The sequence below is a fragment of the Triturus cristatus genome, chromosome 10 (genome assembly GCF_964204655.1).
Source record: "Triturus cristatus chromosome 10, aTriCri1.1, whole genome shotgun sequence".
Taxonomy (NCBI): domain Eukaryota; kingdom Metazoa; phylum Chordata; class Amphibia; order Caudata; family Salamandridae; genus Triturus; species Triturus cristatus.
Window position 1 is genome coordinate 1,006,814,303 of NC_140593.1, and position 22,250 is coordinate 1,006,836,552.

General features: G+C 43.9%; 1 protein-coding gene across 1 annotated transcript in view; it reads right to left on the reverse strand.

The window, feature by feature from the left end:
- Positions 1 to 22,250, reverse strand: part of CACNA1H (calcium voltage-gated channel subunit alpha1 H) — a 1,553,446-nt gene that overhangs the window by 983,471 nt on the left and 547,725 nt on the right. Inside the window, exon 3 of the mRNA XM_085629001.1 lies at positions 620 to 731. Within this exon, the coding sequence (XP_085485127.1) occupies positions 620 to 731 (112 nt within the window). The remainder of the gene's footprint in view (positions 1 to 619; positions 732 to 22,250) is intronic.

Here is a 22,250-nt window from a genome sequence, read left to right on the forward strand (position 1 = left end):
GAGGATAAAATGGACTATTTTTTGAATTTAAAACTGGTCCCATTGCCACAAACCAGCATGTTTGCCAGATCAAATGCCTGGAGTAGTATTGCCGGTGGCATGAGGGCGTTCAGTCGAATCTTACTCTCATCTCAATGATAGCATTATCAACTGGTTGTGCTTTTTCTGGTGTGTCTGGTGGAATGTTCAAACTGAAGGATGTCAAACATTATACGAAGAAGTTACATACCTGGAATGTGTTGAAGGAAACCCTAAACATATTGCTCACTTGGTCCAATGCAATGTAGGAAATACTACAGGAGTAACAGGAGTATGCAGGGGAAGATGATGAGAATGGGTTGCTGTTACACAAACTATGACCATATTCAAAATACAGTAGCTGATACTTTGTGTGTTATGGCACCTTTTGACTGTTTCATCTCAGGTGCATGGCCTATAAAAGAATATCACTGTGTATAGGACAGACTCCTATCATCTAGTTAAAATAAATGGCAAAATTAAATGGCATACTTGTGATGGGACATGTAGGAATCTTGCAAGATATTGTAATATTTATTTATTAAATAAAAATAAAATACAATGATTTAATGTGTGAAAAGGTTGTAAGAGGTTCTCTTACCTCCAGTATGGTGCACCGTTCAGACTCACACTTCACATCTTCGCAAGGCTGAAACATCCCAAGCGTCACGCAGTTCAGCAGGATGACCAGCATACTGAAGTGCTCGAACCAGGTGCGGAGAGTGAGTTAAGGAAATAGTCCAGCAGGATTGTACATTTAAGACCATCAAACAGAGGTTCAAGCAAACAAGTACACAACCCCCCTAGCAGTAGCACATCAAACACATGCCAGTTACTGGGAGAAGAACTCTCAGAGGGCAAATCAAGTTGATAACCCAGGTTCCACTAACACATTTATGTGAACTATTGTTGAGTAGTGCTCGACATTGAGACAAGAGCTCAATATTAACACACTTCACCTCAAGACATTTTAACAATAGATGATCAAAACCCATTTAAACTTTGCTTAATGGAAAAGTAGGCCTGATCCAACACTTCCGGTTTAAATATTGGGTGTTGCATGAAATCCGGAAAAAGATAAGATCTTTGCAACTGTGTAAATTAAATGCACCCTTTTTTATCTCCTCCCAAATTTGATGTGTTGGGCGACTCCCCAGCTTTCCATTGTGTCATTGTTAAATAGAGGTATCTACGGTAAACCGTAAATATCTTTATTGTCTGATTAATGAAAATCATTACAGTTGAGGAGCAGTATTAATCCATATGCACATTAATTCACAGAATGACTTGGAAAAGAGAATGTTAACTAGCTAAAACCATTCAAAGTTCCATAGAGCTCAAAGCAATAGTGCTAGAAATAGTATGATGCTTTGGAGGTAACAGACCGTATTGGGAGATTGATACCGCGTATACACATCATAAAGACTATATTCACTTATCCATTCAATGAACAGGTGGATGATTACAAAAAGTGTCTCCATGAATACATCTCTTCGTTGCACTCCAGACTGGTCTGCGAGAATTTAAAATCTGAATTCAGCATATTGATATACCGAATTGGGGAGTTGGTACCAAGTATGCACATAATTAAAATCACATTTCATGAGGCAGATAAAACTATTAAAACTGTGGTTCAAATCTGTGACCAGATGGATGATCAATAAAGTGCCTCTGTGCGTACAAATCATTACTGCACTCAAGCTGAATCTGTGTTAATATTGAGTCATAATCAGTAAAGTGCCTCCGTGCTTACATCTTGTTACAGCACTCCAGCTTGGTCTATCAGAATTTTTTAAGCCCGAATACAGCGTATTAGCATACCATACTGGGGTATTGGTACCGCATATATGCACCTATAACACCACATTTCATGATTCAGATAAAACTTAAACACTGTGATTCAATGAACTGATACATAAACAATAAAGTGCTTATGTGCATACACATCATTACTGCACTACACACAGTCTTTGGGGGTTTTAAATCCCAGTTCAACATATTATCTACTATAAGAATGAACTTAACAAATTAGGTGGTTAGACAGGCTGATTTCCCAGAGAAGCTAACTATTATAGCTTGGCGGCATGTTCTCACCCCTCGTTGATAAAAGCGGCTTTCAGCAAAGCTTGCCGCTCTTGTAGTAAGGGAGGTAGATGCACACAACCTTTAATAAAGTTTCATTTGGGACACCACAAAGTCAGCAACTATTCGCCGACCATTTTTGTATCCATGATAGAGTTCCATCCTTTGTTGGGTATCTACCAAATGTTAACCTTAGAAATTGATCCCTTATGAAAGGTTGTAGGTGAGACAATGTATATGTTTGAGCCTCTATTTTATTAAACAAATTGATGACCGACCAGCAATGATGTTTTACTGCAAGAGCCTCTTTATCCAGCAATAAGGATAACACATATATTGATCGATTTAATATCTGCTTAAAAGATATAGCATTTTCATCAATTAAATTTTTTGATATATAAATCTTCTAATGATTCTGGTACTAGTGTTTGCCTGAATGGTATCCCAGAAACTGCCTAGGACAATGCACAAAAAATTACAACTAATGTGTTCAAACTACATTTGATGAACTATAAATAAAAGGACTTTTGAAGTTGCAACTTCTATCTCAGCTTAATGATATCAGGGTGACAATACTTCAGATAAATCTAGACATCATCTATCAGAGGAATGCTATGAGGGGCCTTGCTCCAGTAAGGAGGCTCCTTAAAATAATGATTCTGCTGGACCACCACTATGGGACAAAAGTCATGACTCCAGATCCCTGATCCACATGCAGCAGATGTCCAGGACTTTGCCCTGCATGTTTGGACTGCTAAATCAAGAGAATGGCGATCAAATGTGGGGATAAAACAATGTACTCCTCCCACCACTTGGGAGAGAGATAACTAACTTTTGTAGATCTATGAACTGAGGTTAACATACAAGATGGCCTGACCCATCAGCAACCTATGTAGTAAACAAATTATCCCTAAAAGCGTAAACCTGGCTTTAATCTCAGTGCTCGTTGATAATTTATAATTCGATTGATCATTTATAGCCAATACCCTTTGCGGCATGGTCAGCTCAGCACGCCATGACTACAGATACGTCTGCAAAGAAAACATTTCAATCGGTTAAGCAGGGTTGCCTACTGGGAGCCGCCATTTACACCCTCTTTTTTGAAACTCTGGAGTCAAGTTTCGAAGAGTTTCACATAAATGTTTTCAAGGCGGAGAGCTCCTGGTCGCCTATTACTGTTTCAAAATAATGCTCTACTCACAATACAAAGTGAACCACTTATGATATGAACGGTAAAGGGATGATGCTCGTAATAGCTAAGCCATTGGGTGTCTACCTTAATAAAAGCATTTTCCTTTTAAAATATTGTAAAACAAGCTAGTTTAATACTTCTGACACAAAAACAAATGTAGTTGAGGGCACTTGTAAATATACCTTGCTCAGCACCGGCACTTAATCATCAACACTGAAACTTTTCATGAGCACCAGTTGAGGACACATTCATTTACGGGAAGGATTAAGTGATTTGCCCAAGATCACAGGATGTTGAGCCAACGCAGAGAATAGAAACAGGTTCCCCAGCTCCAAAGTTGCCAGCTCTGGCCATAACACCACATCCTTTCCCAACTAACATGGTTAGTAGTTGGTTCAGTTTTAGGCGGCGCTAACAGGAGAAATGGGCTGGTGCAAGCTGTCTCCTGACGAGAGCCCCGGCACTTATTTTTTTTTTTTACAAATTAACCACTGCTTAGCTCTTCAACTGTAGCTATTTTGGCCCAAATTTTACTAAGACTTTGAGCACATGTGACATGACACAAAGTGGTGCACGGTATTCACTAACCAAAGCAAAAGTTGTGTTATACTAGGGAGGAGTCCTCCGTCAATGCAAAAACAACGCTTGATGCTGCTTTGTGCCACTTTGTGTCGAGTGGGCATGACAGGAGTGGACCAGCGTAAACACCTATAGATTTAGGCACAAACACTGATCTACTAAGAAAGCCAGATTTATCTGTGCATCAAAAACTAAACCCGACTTGAACTGGTCATAAACAAGGGAAACGTAAATTTCGTTAAAAACAGGAGACTTTGCATGTGTGTTGCAGCGCACGGCATACATCCAATGCGTAGATCCCATCTAAGTTTGTCTAGGCATAGTAATTTGTACTGAAAGGGTATTCTGTCAGTAAATATGCAATGCTAGATGCACACGCTCACTTCTGCACCATGGTGTGTGGTTGTGTGTTCACGCAAGGCAGACTGGCTAGAGTACCAGCGCAGGGATAACAGCAGCAGCAGGACCACCATGGTAGATACACTGCTCTACTCTGTGTTTTCCCCCTTGTGCAATGCATCATTGCAAAATTGGGTGCTGCATTGTGTTGCATACAAAATAAGTTCACCTGAGCCTTTACGTTTAAGTTTTTTAAAAATGTTTACCACTTTAATTATGGCATTGCTTGAAATTCTTAATTTGCGCATGGTCTGGAACTTATACAGTGCTTTGTGAAATGTACTTGTTAAAAAAGAGAGGGACCCGTTGAGACCCAAAGGACTAGGATTCAAACAGAAATTCTAAATTAGGCAATCCGCTATTCAACATTCACTCAAGGGTAACACTGTACATACCAATAGTCCATGTGTTGGCAAAGAAACCTACAGTTGATGCATTGATATGCTGACTTTATTAAAATTGTAATACAAGATTAAACTCATTTAATCTGAAAAACAGATATAACACTAAAACCAACAATTCACAAGATTATCGTTAGAGACACAACACAAGAGATGATAAAGACATTCAATTGTTGTCATTGGGTACCACAACCACTACCAAAGACTGTACAAAAACACACCAATGTTTCAAAATGTATCAGCATTTGTGGTGAATTGAGAGCGGTGAGTTTATGGTGGACAAGCGTCAACGCGTTTCGAAGGTTTAGTAATAGTTGGACCTTCTTTATCAAAACTACATGGAATAGTACTTTTGGTTATTAAAACATCTATAATACATGGTTCTTCATGATTAAGGCACTAGTTGATCACTGATAACAAGATCCAACTGTTCGTATTGGCAAACTGGAATATGTTTCACTAGTATGTGCCTTATAGAGTAAAAAGCATTGTTATGTATTTGGGCAGTGTTTTCTTCATGTCCCGTCCTTGATTCCAATTTTTATATTTTTTCCGTTTGTTCTTAGGGTCCTTTTGTTTCTGTGGCCCTCTCAGAACTCGTACAGGGAACTGGCGTGCCTTCGATATTTCATGTGGCTGTTAATTTGTACATTGTTAAATGTAAATATGCATATTTCAAGGTGCACACATGTTTTCCCTAAGTGTCTCCTTGCGGTTCTCTGCAGGCATTGGAATAGGGAAACCGGAGAAATTCCTTGAACTAGAGACATGAGAAAAGACAGTGCCTGATTACGGTGTTGGGCGGACTTGCGTCTGCCCGACACCAATGCGCTCCCAACAGCGACTGACCTCTGGTTGGGAGTCCCGACACCGCTATTAGAATGCGACAGCACATTGTGCGGTTGCATACTCCCATTTCTCTACGTGAGCGTGTGCTGTGGCCATAAACCGGCCATAGCACAAGCTCTCATAGAGAAATGGAAGTATCTGTTAATCCCTGCACCTCACGGTGCCTGCCACACACTGCAGGGTTTAACAGGGGGCACCATAGGTGCCCCATCGGCCCCCCAACCAGAGGCTGCAGGGAGAAGGGAGCCCTGCTAGGGGCCCCCAAAGTCACCTTCCGACATGCTTACCATGTCAGAAAGCCCAACATTAAAAGCCTGTCGGAAACTAACATCACAATCCCGACGGCGGAAACACGGTCCTTAGGGATTACGGTGAGGCCTCCAACTGGTCGTCGGGCTCCTTTAGCCTGTCGGAATCCAGCCGGAATAACCGTCCGGCTTCACTTTCATTGTAATGCGGCGGTCAGAAGTGAAACCTACGATGTGACTCAGAAAGCCTCCGACTGTCGGAGGCTTTCCAAGTCACATTGTAATGACACCCACAGTTGGGTTTGGAGCACTACCATACACTTGCAGCAACACTTATCGCTTTAACAATTGCATTTGATGTGGACCTAGCACTGCTATTAAACTCACCGAGTGATGACTTTGTGGATGTTTCAATAATTTAAAATTACCACCCCTCCTAATTCTATGGGAACACTAATGCGCAAACATTTGACAGTCACTTCTGGTGCCAGAATGTCTGCTCTGCTGGTAGATTAACTATAGTAGCAATCCGTACCGTCAAAATAAACATCTTTCTATTAAGTTATCAGATGTTACCCCTTGGTCGCCTAAATTTCACTTAGGTAGTCAAACGTTTTAGGATCACCCCTTTGCTTCCACCCTCAGCTTGCACAAATGTAGTTTCCATACGCATATTTTTGAGAGGCCAGGCCGGTTTTTCACCAAATCTAAGATATTTGAGCTGATGCGTTGTGTTTGCATGGGAATACTTTGGGGCAAATTTACAAACCCCTTACACCAGATTTGTGCCGCCGTTGCGTCACTTTTGTGACGCAGCGGCGGCGGAAAGCCAGCGCCATGCTGCGGGCTATTTACAATGTGACGCATCTAGGGAGATGCGTCACGTTGTGAAGCCCTGTGCCACATGTGGGCGTTCCTGCACGGGGGGGGCGTTCCGGCGCAGGAACGCCTCTGAAAAGTGGCAGAGTGAAATCTACGAGAGTCACTTTTATGGCCATGCTGCGTGAAAATCCTGCGCCTGCTTGAAGCAGGCGTAAGGATTGACACAGCATGTTAGGGATAGGGGCACCCCGAGCCTTGCTGGAGCTGCGTCGTGCTTGCGACGCAACTCCAGCAATGCGCCACCTTTCCGTGGGGGGGGGATGCGACACGCATCTGCCCATCTGTGCACCACGGTGCGCCGCATTGTAAATGCAGCGCATCAGTGGTGGCGCACCAGTGGGAAGATGCGTCGCAACTCTTCTGGCGCATCTCTGCTGATTAGCAGAGATGCGCCCGAAGTAGTAAATCTGCCCCTTCATGTTTTGCGACGTTAGTGTGTTCTCCTTAGCACAGGGCAGCACAGCCTGGGCAAAATCAACTGGTGACCCGCAACAGCGTTTCACTCCCACCTCTCTTCCCACAAGGTCCCAGATACGTCTGTTTATGCCATTCTAGCAATAAAACACACTAAAAAAGAAATTGTTTCTCCATAGAGAGGAACAAAAACATTATAGGTCCAGGCGTCCAAGTGTGCAGCTGATTTGATGGTAAGACAAATGTCTGTTTAGATAAAACACCATTAACAACATCACAGCCAGCGCAATCTCCACCGTCTGCAGGATTTCAAACTCACGGCAAACTCCCCCGGCCCCTCCTCGCTGAGGCAGTGATAAATTGAGTTTATTTTTGTGTGAGCTGTGAGTCCCACACTTTTATCACAGCAACAGACCACCAAAGCATTTCAGACCCTCGGCTCCAGCCAAGAGGTCTCCCTGGAAATCAGATCTGCGAGGGCAGAGGAGAGGAAGAGCTCTCGGCACCTACAGCTGCAGAACAGCTTTCTTGGACCCACTACGAAAAGATGCTCATTCCAGGCTTGACATGATTGGGTAGCTCAATGGGTGCGTGCACCTGCAGCTGAGATAATCATCTGTGTAAACAGAGAGATGAAGGTGGACCAGGCAGCTTGCACCAGCCCATTTCTCCTTTTTGCGCCACCTAAAACAGAACCAACTACTAACCATGAAAGTTGGGATCTGATGTGGCGTAATGGCCAGAGCTGCTGACTTCAGAGCTGGGGAACGAGGTTTGAATCTCGGAATTGGCTCAACATCCTGTGATTCTGGGCAAATCACCTTTTCTCCTATCGCCTACCATAAATAATTCTGAATGTGTCCTTAACGTGTGCTCATGAAAAGTGCCGGTGTTGATGATTAAGTGCCAGATGCTGAGCACCAGAAACCACTGGCTCAAATTAAGCACCGAGGTAGACAGCAGTTTTGAGGATTGTAAAAAGCATCGCTTTACCTTCTAAGCATTTCTTGAAATGTAGCCAGGGTGGCCTTCACTACCAGTTCCCCCTTAATTCCTATGGACTCAGTAACTGCAGTTAATGTTAAAGAAGATTGAGACAACAAGGGGTAAAAAGAGACAGAAAATATAGGAAAAGAGGGAGGGAAACTAAGTGACATACCAAATTCGATAAAAAGAGAAATCAAGTGACAATGCTGGAGAAACGAGGTGATGGCCTGCATGAAACAGTCGAAGGGAAAGCAAAGACAGTGTTAGAGAAGGTCAGTGCCAATGCTGGAGATAGCAAGCGATAGAGAAAAAGGAAGTCTGTGACTTCAGTGAATAGCTTTTTAGAAAAGTTATAACATATCTGCATAAGATGTGTCTGTAGCCCATGGGCAAGTGACCTTAACGACTAAAGACATTAAAGGGAGCTTCTACTACAAGCCCCCATCCTCTTACATATCTCTTAGACCACTGCTGTCCTCGACATCCACTAAATGCTCCACACTCAAGCATAGAACTAGATAAATCCTGAATTCCAAATCTGTCGACACACGTTTCGACATCCACACAACATTATCTTGATTACTCCCAAGCACTTCCCATAGGCCTCATCTCAACAGACTTGGACCACCATCATACTAATGAAATATTGGTACCCGTATTTTATCTCCAGCCAACAGCATCTTCTGCAGATACAAGGAACGCATGAGTAATGCACACGTGCAGAGATGGTGGGGTGGAGGATTTGTGGCCATAATCCTTTAGTCTATATAGTACTGAGAATTATCATCCCTCTTTGAGGGAGTGCTTCAAGAACCTATTAATGTTTGCATTGCCTGCCCAGTAGCATCTCTGGTGTTCAATGTATTAACTGCCCTTGGAAATAAATACCTGTCCTTGCTTATAAACATCCCTGACTTGGCTGAACACATGCTCTTAATAACATATGGAAACATCCTGCGTTGTCAATTCAACATCTGACAAAGGCCCATTCAGGTACTGACACCTAAGGGATAATTGAGTACTTGGTCAATTCAACATCTGGCAATCGCCCATTCAGGTTCTGACACCTAAGGGATAATTGAGGACTTGGTCAATTCAACATCCGGGCAATCGCCCATTCAGGTTCTGACACCTAAGGGATGGTTGAGTACTTGTTCAATTCAACATCTGGCAATCACCCATTCAGGTTCTGACACCTAAGGGATGGTTGAGTACTTGTTCAATTCAACATCTGGCAATCGCCCATTCAGGTTCTGACACCTAAGGGATAGTTGAGTACTTGTTCAATTCAACATCTGGCAATCGCCCATTCAGGTTTTGACACCTAAGAGATAATTGAGTACTTGGTCAATTCAACATCTGGCAATTGCCCATTCAGGTTCTGACACCTAAGGGATAATTGAGTACTTGGTCAATTCAACATCTGGCAATCTCCCATTCAGGTTCTGACACCTAAGGGATAATTGAGTACTTGGTCAGTTCAACATCTGGCAAAGGCCCATTCAGGTTCTGACACCTAAGGGATAATTGAGTACTTGGTCAATTCAATATCTGGCAATCGCCCATTCAGGTTCTGACACCTAAGGGATAATTGAGTACTTGGTCAATTCAACATCTGGCAATCGCCCATTCAGGTTCTGACACCTAAGGGATAATTGAGTACTTGGTCAAATCAACATCTGACAAAGGCCCATTCAGGTTCTGACACCTAAGTGATAATTGAGTATTTGGTCAATTCAACATCTGGCAAAGGCCCATTCACGTTCGACATCTAAGGGATAATTGAGGATGTGGTTTATGTAAGCTTGGTCTATCTGGAGTTGAACACTGGCAGCGCTGGTCTTAGGGTTTACGTCTTGTCCACTGAGAACACCATTCTCCTTATAAATTGTTCTAACCTTCTCAGGTAACCTGACCACATAGAATACAACTTTGGCATCTTAAAACAACTCGGAATCCTAGTGAATCCTGTCAGGTTCATAACCTCAAGTTACAATACGACCTAAGAGGATTTTCATGGCAAACCTCAATATGAAATAGGGGTAACACATGGTATTGTTATATCGCCCCTCTTAAGCATTGTAACTCCAAATTTACTGATGCTCGGTCAACTTAGTGGTTCATTGACCACAATATGTGAACTTATTCTAGTTATGTAAATCAGAGACTATCCAGTTATCACTAAATCAAATTCAGGGGAACAGAGATAAATGTGTTTACAATAGAGTGAGTACATGGACCTGATTCAAGGCTGCCCTTTAATTCCATTAGGGTTGGTAACTTATACTGCCAGCCTCACTAGAATTGCAAGGTCAGTATTAAATACGTGGACCTGTGACTCACGCCCAGTTACTTCGGCTACCAGAAGCAAGTGAGGTCCTCAAGTCTAAATCCAGGAAAAAGGAGGGGGGATTTGGACAGAAATGACCAATTCCTAGTGGCGGCCACCACAAACAAAGCGTGATGGGGCGGGTGGAGGGAAAGCGGGAGGGGGGCACAGGGGGAGCACGCAAGGGAGTTGCTAGTAATAATATATTTGTTTTTAAAAATAACTTACTTGAAGCCGCTGGCACCCTCCCGCCTCTTCCTTGCTCAAGCAGCCCATGGGACAGACTCTCATCTAATCCCCGTGCTGCTCTTATGCTGTGAGAGCAGCACGGGCATTGCCCTGAGCAGGCGGAAAAGATGCTCCGCTCAGGGAATCTATGGGGTTTCTCCAGCCTGGCAGCTCAATGCAGCCGGGCTGGAGAAACCTGAAGTGCACATGTGTGTTTGGCCGGCCTGAGACAGCCGGCCAAACATATGTGCACTTAGGGAGTGCACATAGCACTCCCATGCCCCGCCCCTCCCTGCACAAGCTGGCTCAGAGCCGGTAAATAAAAGATACAACTATGCTAGAACATCATTTTATTTTTCATTTGCTGGCTCTGAGCCAGTGGGGCGACGCTCCTCCTCCATTGTGGATGAGCCACCACTGCGAATTCCCAAAGGAATGCATTTCTCATTTCTAAGGTAACTCTCTGGATACCGTCTGTAATCCACAGTAACTATGCTCCCAGAATTACCGGTACTCCTGCTATTAGCATCCAGACTTACCAGGCATGTTGCCTGGCAACTCATAATGAGGCCCCAATTAAGCAGACAGAGGTTTTTTTAATTCAACTGAATATAACATGCTAAAGTGAAAATTATAAATAACCGTACATTTTTGATTGCTTGCAATTTTGCTAATAACTGGTCCTATTGGATTTCTTGCTAAAGTTTAATGAGCTTCTTCTGCGTCACTTCCGGTGTTTGTTTGCAGAAGTGATCGGAATAAATTAATCTGCAATCATCCTGTCATTCACTCACCCGCACTCACTCACTCACCATCATTAGCCACAGCCCTCCATCCAAACTCCTATTCATTACTGCTTAGGTCATATTACCTCTTTATTTTTCTTGACTGGGAACTGAACCAAAGAATACAACAATAACACACATCTGTCCTATTTTTGTTATCAATAGTGCTAATGACAGCCATTTTTTGTTGCATTCCCCATCACTGCGGTCTAGCTGAAAGAAGTCCCGCACGTTTCAGCAACAACATGCACGCAGGGTTGCCACCTGACTGTTTTTTTTAATGCATTACCAGTATTTTTATGTTTTTTATGTTTTATTTTTTTAAAATATTTTTATAACGGTACAAAATTAGAACAATCACCTGAAGCCAGTATTTTTCTCCTTATCAGTGGATACATAAAACAGTAAATATCAGAGGAAAACACCTTAAGAGCTGCCATAATGACACCTGACTGATAATTAAAGTAAAAAAATAAAATAATGGACGTCTTCATAATGAAAATAGACAAGGTTATATAAAGTTCTATTTATGAATCACTTGCGGGCTTTCACATGGTCCTTGGATCGTAAACAAAATGGCTGACATTTTTCTGTGGGAAAGGTGGCAACCCTATCTGCATGACAGTTCTACATCATGCTGCCTGGGGCTGGAGGGGTGTCCAGATGTTCAGGAAACACATCTCACAAGAGCAGGACACAGCAAGCTGCCTGCCACCAGCCTGAATACAGCAAGCTCCTGCCTGGCCGCCTCTGAGCCCCAGTGCTTGTAGCACACATGGTTTATGTTTCATTTGCCTGTTAGATGCTCTTAAACTGCTCGCTGGGATGTGTCGGATAACTCTTGGAGTGCCTCCAAGCTGCATGAACCTGGACCTCAGGAGGAAGGACAGCTTCCACCGCCTGCTTATTAATTAATATGAGACATGCCTCTAAGCCACAGATGTAAAGCCTCACGCTGCTTCCTCTGATCAGTTCTCCCATGGAAAATCTCTCAGTTGCCTTTCATTACTCTTTTGAGGAAAACATTTTCTTTTTTTTTTAGGTAGAGCGAAACCCATACATTTGTAGCTCTGAAGATTCGTCAGAAAAGAAATGCAACTCTTTGCCTCTTTGTTTCTCCTTTTAGACAATACTCTCCTCTCTGTCATCGGATTTGCAACCTGTGCAGAAATGCAGCCGTGCAGTGAGGTTGCATTTTTATCCAAAATAATTAGAAGGTATTCCGGAAAATTACAGGAATCGGCATATATGAGTGGGTACATAAGTGAATAAAAAGTGACTTTTGAACCAGGCACGTTTGGAGTAACCTTGTAAAGGGCCTGCCATCTTTTTCCTTTTCTTTGATCTCGACCCATCTCTTTTTCTCTCCTAAGTATGTAGGCCTCGATTTCCCAAAACGTTGATTTAAATAATATTCATGATAACTTTGTTGGGTCCTATCTTTTAACAGACTCAGAGCTAAAGTACTCACCTTATGCAAATACACCTTAATCATGGCCGGACTGAGAAAACAAAGCCGCCCTGGCAATTCTATCGGACCGGCCCCGTGGGGGTGGGAGGTGGAGTTGGGTGGGGTGCAGTGCTTATTTTGTGCCGGTGCTTTCCGGGGCTAAGCACTGGCACTTATTTTATAGGGCCGGTACTACAGTTGACATTTCTCTTCATTCGGTGTCATGGTCCATCAGGCTATCCCCCCATAGAACGTCCTCAGACCAATGTGCACTGTAATGTTTGCCCTGGCAATATATGCACTGAACTTATGCCTAGTAGGACTCCTAAGCTCTCTGAGACACTAAGTGTGAGAGTTAAAGAACTGGCATGCTTGCACTCTGTGACAGAACGCTACTCTGCGCCACACAGCCGCAGCCCGTGGAGGGTGTTCCGTGGGGCGGAAAGGCGGGGCGGGGGAGGGGCAGGGTGGGGGGTACTAAAAACCGGAATATGGATAATTGGAGGTAAGTAAACAATTAAATAAATAAAACGAATTTCGTAGCGCGTGCTGCATCGCAATTTGCCCTGAGTCAAGTGCTTTTATTTAGCTCAATTCCGTCTCTCAAGCAGTGCAGAGACTCTGGGCTGAACCAAGGTAGGAAGTGTGCTTCTGTTCACATCTTCGTTTCGGTACCGATGATTAGACTGCCAATGTGCATGTCCTGGCAAAAGCATTACTCTCAAGCAAGAGTTGACAGTATTCACGAGGAGAGCCTTTGAGAGGGGCTAGCCAAAAGACTCCTTGATTGATTTAACCCCTTGTGTGCCACGCCCTTTCCCCGCCCTGTGCCAGCCGTTACATTAGCAGGCGGGGTTCATGACGAGCTGGACTCGTCATGAGCACAGCGCAACCGCGGCCCATGACGAGTCCAGCTCGTCATGGGCACACAAGGGGTTAAAGAGCAGTGATGGTGACAGAACGCTTGTGTTCATCGCATTGGTAGTGAATGCGCGAGTATTGGACATTGAGATGTGCACCACTGAGATGTAGACTTGAGGCTATGGTGAGTGAGTAGTATACCTCAGACAATTCCCACATCACTAAATCTGAAAGTACCATACCCGAGCTTCTAACTGTGTATTGGTGCTTACCAAAAGAGTAGATAGAAATCAGGTAAATGTCTCTTCGAGGCACGTGATAAATCACGGATCTGAGTACAAGAGACACACTTGTTTGTTACTAACACCTTACAGGTAAGGTTCATTCTCAGGTGTTATATATATTATGCCTGCTGAAAAGAACGTGTACCATCAGACGCTAGAACAGTATTTCATGTGCAATGCTCAGTAGGTTGCTGCTTTTGTCACAGAGATCCTTTTGTTATTCTCAGTTCATAAGTTACAATAATTGTCTAGCACAGTGAGCTATGAACTACTATCAAAGCGCTAGATGCAAAAAGCATGGTATAGGTTAGAAAGTTATGTTTTTCTCCAGACTTTGACTATCCTAATTTTACTAACAAGGGTTTGTTTGGGTAAAAATAAATTGTTATGAGCAAAGTCAACCCAAACCACTATGTTACGTTGCAGAAGTTGGATTAGTCTTTTAAGCCAATTTATTCCAAAATAGTGCTTTAAATGCTCTTTTGCATTCAATTCTTTCAACATTTTCTCAGAGACGGCGGGTGGGGGCACCTTCTATCAAAACCTTACTGAGGAAGGCTCCCTTGATGAAATCTAGATTGGGTATTACATCTGGCTTTCAGCAGTGCCAGCTGAGGATGTCGGTAGATACAATACAGTAAGTGAGTGGAGCCAATGGAGGAAGTGGGCGGAGCAAGAGGAAGTAGGTGTGGCCTCCTAAACAAAATTGAGCACCTGGACTTAATATTTTACAAATTAAGCACTGGTGGGGTGCTAGTGTGAAGCACTGCCGCTGCTTTTGTTACAGGGGGCCAATACTGCAGCACTGCTCCAAAAGGGGCCCTCAATGACTAAAATGCCCCCCACTGCTCCAAAACTGGCCCCTAAACACAAAAACGGCCCGACTGCTTCAAACCTGCCTCCCACCCTTCTGACCCACCAGGAAAACGCCCGATGCCTGTTACGGCCAGTTCGGCCCTGACCTTAATCTAGTTGAGGATGGCCAGTTATTATATAACATTGGGAAGGACAAGCAGTCATCTGTAATGGGCATGGCTAGCAATCATCTGACATGGGCGTGGCTAGCAATCTTCCGACATGGGCGTGGCTAGCAATCATCTGACATGGGGAAGGCCAGCTGTCACCTAACATGCAGATACATTCCTGGTGTGGGTGTTTTGATTTTGAAGATAACCTGACCCGCATAGGTGCTAGAATGGAGCGTGCCAGTGTTGTGGGTATGAAGTTTGTGAATAATATTTGTGTGGATGTTATACCTGCAAATATTATGGGTACTGTGTACGTGACAAATGTGAGTGTACATGGAATATGCGTGATTGTATGATTGTTGCTTATACCAAGGAGGTAAGTATGCATGTAAATGGCGAGTAATAGTGAGCACCAGGCCCTTCCCCATCACTGCTCAGGGCCCTGTCTTTGCACCACCTGCCCCCACCTTGATTTCCTATCCAGAGCAGAATAGACAAGGCAGTGGGAACTTGAAGGGTGGGAGTCATGGGTAGTTTAAGAGAACAGCTGTGATCACTGCCCGCAGGGTGGTCAAAGCAAAACAAAAATAGATGTCTGGTGTCTGACAGGGAATTTTTGCCTGAATCCTGAGGCTAATTCTGTGCCCAGGAACCACGAGCAGCCACCCAGCTCGCTGTTGCGTAGAGATCACACTGGCCTACCCGCCATTCAGAGGCCTGGACTGCTGGAAATGTCTTGGTACCCCAGTGTATCTCTTCAAAACAATTGTACTACTGAATATCATCCCCAGAATATCGGGTCGCAAGAATATCGAAGACAGAATCTCATGGGAAAAAATATCGAAAGGTAAGTGTATATAGATTTACTATTCCTAGCACCACATCTATGTACCCTGATGACGCAATGCAACAACCTTGAAGATATATGTACTGCTCAAGTACATACGTGTGAGGTTAGGTATAGAAAATCTAGATGTACTTACCTGTCGATATTCTTTTTTCGATATTTTTTCCTCGATATTGTGTCCCGTTGGTATTCTGAGGTCGATATTCAGGGTGCGCGTCCATGAGAACAAACTGCATGGATTTCTCTTCTGTTGTCCCTTCCACTCATCAAACTTACTTTTTTGAATAGAGTGATATTATTAGGGTTTTGTTTATCAGTGGGCTCCAGAAACTCCTTAATTTGATAAAGTAGCCAATCCAGAGCTCTCTAGCCTCCAGAGAGTAGTCTGAGCTAACTAATTGTGCCTTGCTTCACTGGCATAGTAGCAAAGGGGGCAGGGTAGAGGCGGTCCACCCTATGGCGGCACAAGTTTTGAGTGTGGTGGCCTCCCTCCCCAGCTCTTACCTGCGGCCATCGCGCGGCAGCCATCGCAGGAGTAACCACAGGTCTAGCTATGCCCCTGGCTTCTCTTGAGACAGACTAGGGAGTGTAGTAGAAGCAGTCAACGCAGATGCAAGAAGATGGCCTTTATTTAAAGAGTCATTAGCGACTTTTGCTAACATCCTCAAGCCCTTCTCATAACAAGCTGCAGACCCTCTTCAGTGCTGAGCAGACAGACCTGGTCTTTTGGTGGCCATGGAAACTTCAATGTTCAGCGGGAGAGCAGAAGTCGCTCAGCTTTTTTTAAACAGTTTGTAGTAATCAAGTGAGCAGATAAGAACTGCCAAATTGATCAATACCAGCCCCTTACCCTCCAGTCTGTATCCCTTCAATCTGTCCACCCGTACTGCATGGGAAAAAAAGACTTGATATAGGCCCTATTAATGAACAGCAGATAATGTTATCTTACATTGAGCCATAGTGTATGCAGAGATACTGGGCTCGCTGCTTGCGAGCTAGAATCAATATAACTAGCACTGGTAACATGAGGCTTCTATTGTCTCTTGGCAAAGATGGAGGATATGGAGGAATACATTTCTTGTCTGCTTTTGAGGATGGGTGTGTGAAATTGCAGAAAGAAATAATATAAATATCTGATATGGACATTGGTATTCTTACAAAATCTGCATATGCTTACCTCAGACATTATGTCCCACAATATTTTTGTTGTAACGATATTTTGACCACGATGGTCACTCAGTAGTTTTTGTCATTATTCAAATACCATATCAAGAGGGGCTGATACAAAACTGAAAGGGAGAGATTAAGGGGGTCATTATGATGGGCGGAATCCCTTACGCCCAACACCGCATCGGTCTTGGGATCGACCGACACTAGGTCCGTGGTCCCGCCTGGCCCATTAGGATGCGACTGAACACTGTTCGGTTGCATTCCTATATTTTACTATGGGAGCATAAACTGGCCGTAATGCATGCTCCCATAATGAAATGGGAGGTGCGGTTCATTCCTGCAACCTGTGGCAGGCACCTCAAGGTGCCTGCCGCAAGGTGCAGGGATCAACAGGGGGGCACCATAGGTACCCTCTCGGCCTTCAACTTGAGGCCATGCAACAAAGAGGGCCCTGCTGGGGGCCCCCAAAAAACCCTTGTCAGAAAGACCCGCCCTTGAGATTACTTGCCGCAATCTGACTGGCGGACAGGCTCTCCGAGCCCGTTGGAAGCCAGCTGGAATGATTGGTCAGATTCCTTTCTGAACACCTCCATCAAAATGAGGCGGTCGGAAAGGAATCTGACTGGCTTATTACGATGCGGCTCAGGAGGCTCCGACGGTCGGAGCCTTCCGAGCCGCTTCATAATTGGCCCCTTAGTGTTTGTGTGTAAGTAAGCGAGAGAAAGCAACATTGTAGACATAAAGGAAAGATTTAGCTCTTCTTAGTTTAAGATTTAATTTGTTGCTTCAAAGAAGACTTGACAAATCCACTTCTACGCCCTTTGAAAGTCAATTTGGGCCCTTTTCTCCTGTTAAGAAACTCATTGAACTAAGACTCTGCTTCACATCAACTAGTTTGTTGTGTCCTTCTGATTCCTGGCTCTCGCTTTTATTCCCTTGTCACCTAATCCTCTTTTCCTATAAATCTGCTATGCCTTCCTTCCTCCTTCTGCCTAATATGCACTATGTATGCTGTTAGTTGTAAGGAAACATGGCTTCATGCTGTCATATTATTTTCATGTATTTGGGCGCCCTGGTACTTTGACGTGGCAGGACCAGGATAGGATTAAATGAATCCCAAGTCTTGCATTCATCCAACAGTTTACACATCTAGTGGCTTTTTCCACCTACGTAATCTGATGTTTTGCTGCTGCTGTTTGGACTTATGAAAAACAACAGTTGATGGACAGAATGCAGAACAATGTCATACATTCACCCCAGTACAGAGATCTGGGCCTAAATCCATCGTTTTTTTGCTCACCATGCCATTCCAGTTTGAACCCAGCCATAGGCAAACCAGTCCTAGGATGCTTGTTTCCGGTCCAGGGAAGACATGGCTTGGCAGTTCGGGCTGGACTGTTCCCATGAGGCACAGGGTCAGACTGATTTGCATATGGCCATGTCTGAACTAGGGTGGCGGAGTGAGCTAAAGAATGATGATGGATTAAACCCAGATCAGTTGACTGGGGGTGAGTGTTTGATTTGCTCAAGCGCTCCGTCCATCATCTCCCTTTGGTATCGCTGTTTGGACTTAGCCATGCTGTGGTACTTCTCTTGTCTCAGTCCATGCATGGAAGGAAACCATTTTGAACTCATCCTCTTTTTCCAACCTTTTCTTTGTATACACAGCTGAACCACCATTACCTCAAGCTCTTCCAAGCTTTGCCTTGCTACCATTTCTGGGAGTTTCCTGTTCCTTTTCTGATCTAGGCAATAGGTCACTTCTTGAACTGCTCGCTTTTTACTTTGCATTCCCCCAGCCTCCTCTACCTTCTACCAGAATCCTGACTCATGGCCCTTACTTTGACCTGCTCTGCTTACCTTGTCACGAGATGTGACGTCCTCAACACTGACTTCAACATGCTTTGCTTCCTCATGTAAAGCAAGCAATGTCTTCATTATGGCCACAAAATCATACGTTATCATCAATTTCATCTCGGTGAACCAGAGAGGCATCGATTACACTATGAACCGCCCTTACTTACCATGTGTGTGTTGATGTGCTCCTTGTGAAAGGGCATCAAGCCATAACTCACAGTGAAGTCAGCCAATGGCTGAAGTCGGCTGACACATGCTGGAGTGGGTGGAAGAATAATGTTAATGACAGAACCATAGACTAATTAACGAAATTTGGCTGACAATCCCTATAGCTAACTACGTTATACACATTATTTTAGTAACATCAAAAGATCTTGGCTAACACAGACTTTATAAAAGCCAATCAGTCTGGTATTGGCTGACAACCTCTTGCCTTGTGAATTAAGGATAAAAAGAAAGAATGAAATAAAGAAAACAGGGAGGTAGGCAAAGAAGAAAGGGGAAGCAAGAAAGAAAAGAGTAAAAAGAAAGGAAGAAAGAGAGAAAGAAAGAGAGAAAGAAAGAGAAGAAAGAAAGCGAAAGAAAGAAAGAAAGAAAGAAAGAAAGAAAGAAAGAAAGAAAGAAAGAAAGAAAGAAAGAAAGAAAGAAAGAAAGAAAGAAAGAAATAGAGAAAGAAAGGAAGAAAGAGAAAGAAAGGAAGAAATAGAGAAAGGAAGATAGAATGAATCAATGAATCAATCAATGAATCAATCAATGAATCAATGCATTACAGACAGGTCCTTTCATAGATAGAGCACTGTCATGAGCTTATATTCAGGGTTCATGTGAGATGCTGGTATGGTGTGACAAACCAGCAGTCAGATAAATAAAGGCAACTTCAAAAGGAATTTATAACACCAGGAGATAGGAAATGAAAAAGCTAATGTGTCCTATGCTCTCGTCTGGTAGCTCCACAAAGGCAACACTAAAGTAATAATAAAGTAGAAACAAACACACTGGCACTGAAGGGAACTACCTTGTGTGAGGGTGTGCTCCTTGTGAAAGAGCTGAATGCAGTCGTGCAAAGTGAAGTTAGCCAGGGGCTGGAATAGGCTGACCCCAGGCTGTATGCTGTAGTGGGCTGAAGCAAAACGTGAATGACACAAGCTAATGGATGAAGAGAAGTGGCTGAAAGCCCCTTTAGGTAAGTATATTATGCATATAATTTTAGTAAAAGCAGAAGGTCTTGGCTAACGCCAGACTTAAAAAGTGGAAACTGTCCCAGCTGTTTTGCCGCTGCTGTCAGAACCTGGTCACGTGCTCACCTAGCCGAGAATGAATGCGCCTCCATTGTAGCTGATGCTTTCAGGGCGCTGTTGTAATAATGAATATTGCTGCTTTGAATGGGTCTGGGCCTCTCCCATATAATGTATTCCACTGATTGTACGGAGGCCTCCCGGGGGCAAACGTCGCTGCTTTTGTTCGATTGTATGACACAAGTTAGTTCCACAACATGCTGCCTCTCGGGCCCATGGGAGCAGACAATGGAATCACTAATTAGAAACAGAAAAAAGTCCCCTGCGCCTCTGCATGTGGCTGAGGCAATTAGTGGATTATGGGCGGGGCTAAGGTTTGTGGTGGTGGCGGAGGTCAGGTAATTGATTAAAGTACTACAGACATCTCTAGAAGGAAGTGGGTGCATCTATCAGACCAGATCTGGTGTTTGCATAACTAACTACACTCTATTCATTGACATATCATATCTGTGATTGATTATGCATAGCTGGCTTGATGCTGGTGTTTTTGGGACGGGGGTGGTGTTTGCCTACTTACCAGGGCTGCGTGAAACTGCGTCATTTTGTTTGATAACATTGTATGAAAATGACGCAAATGGTGTAAATGTGCATTGACCATACATTGCATGACATTTTCACGTGAAAAGCAGAGCTCACATAAAAAAAGTCACACAAGGTACTGACAGGACACTTACAAGCAGAAACGTTCATTGGGTGAAATAAAATACGACGCAATATTGCATTGTGAAATGCCGCGCTATGAGAAAATGGTACATTTTTCAACTTTTGACACTGTAAATATTCATATCAAGGGCCTGATCCTCCTGCAGCTGGGGGGCGAAGGTGGGAAATGGGCAGAGATATAGAATGTTCGCAACATATACATCTCTGAATCAAAGCAATTTTACAAACTTGCAACAAACTTAAAGGTAGTAGTCGGGGCCAGACTGGGAACCTAAAGCAGCCCTGGCAATTCAGTTGGACCAGCCCCCCCCAAACCACCCACCCCCGGGGGGGGGGGGGGTGCAAGTGTGAAGCACTGCTGCTTTTGTTACTGGGGGCTGAAATCGGAAAAACTGGCCCCAAGTAACAAAACCAGCCCCACCGTTGCAAAACCAGCCCCCACCCTTCCAGCCTTCCGGGGAAATGCCCGATGCTCGCTACAGCCAGTCAGCCTTGGTAGTAGTGATGAGTGGTGAAACTGACTGTGCCCTGTCGTCTGCAGGGCTTGTGCTACTGCCCACGACCCTACAGGAAGAAGTAAGACACCTGGCCAGTCTAGTCTGTTCGATTCAGAGCATCCTTCCTTCACTCTGCAAATGCAAAAATGAAACATGAACAAAGGTTTTCTTTCATCTTGTGCACTATAATTCTCTGTGCAGCTTTGCAGCACTGTTTTCATATTCAATGTGTTTTATAAGAAGTGCTTGATTTCTAAAATATGTGCAGTTGCCCAGATTTGTTTGTCAATAGCCCGCATTCGGAGCTGCCGGATTTCAGATTTGCTGAATACCAAGGCAGTGTAGTCTTGATTCACCCTCATGCCTCTTTCATCCTCCATCACACAAAACCTGTCCCTTTACCTCCCTCTTGCAGTTTCTTTTTCATCTCTGCTTTCTTTCTTTGTTACTGTTTATCCATCTTTCTCTTCCTCCTTCTTCTCCCTTTTCTCCCTTTCTATTGCCCTAGGACAAAGTCTGATGATAAAAGTCCTGTTCCCCTAAAAGAGCGCCTGTGGGCCTCACCTCCAACCACCAGCTCAAATGAAGTGCTGTTTATAAGCTGCATGTTTATTCTCACTATACAAAAATGTGAAATTAATAATAGAGTGAGCCTCCATGTGCAACTAAGTATGTGCTTGTGTGGACTACTCCAGCTTTCTGTATATAGGTGGCATGAAATGAAGGTCAACATTTGAAGAGAGTACAGAAGAAAGTAGCTGGAGACTTCCTAAACCTGAAGTCATGAGTGTGTGTGTGCACTTCCTGTCTTGAAATCCCCACAGCCTTCAGGTGGAACAAACGAATGACATCCCATGGCCTATGAGCCTCAAATAAGACATACTGCGGTCCGGGTTTAACCTCCTTCAGAACCTGCAACCCAGTGGTGTAGCAAGGATGCCCTGGGCCCTGGAGCAAGTAAGGAA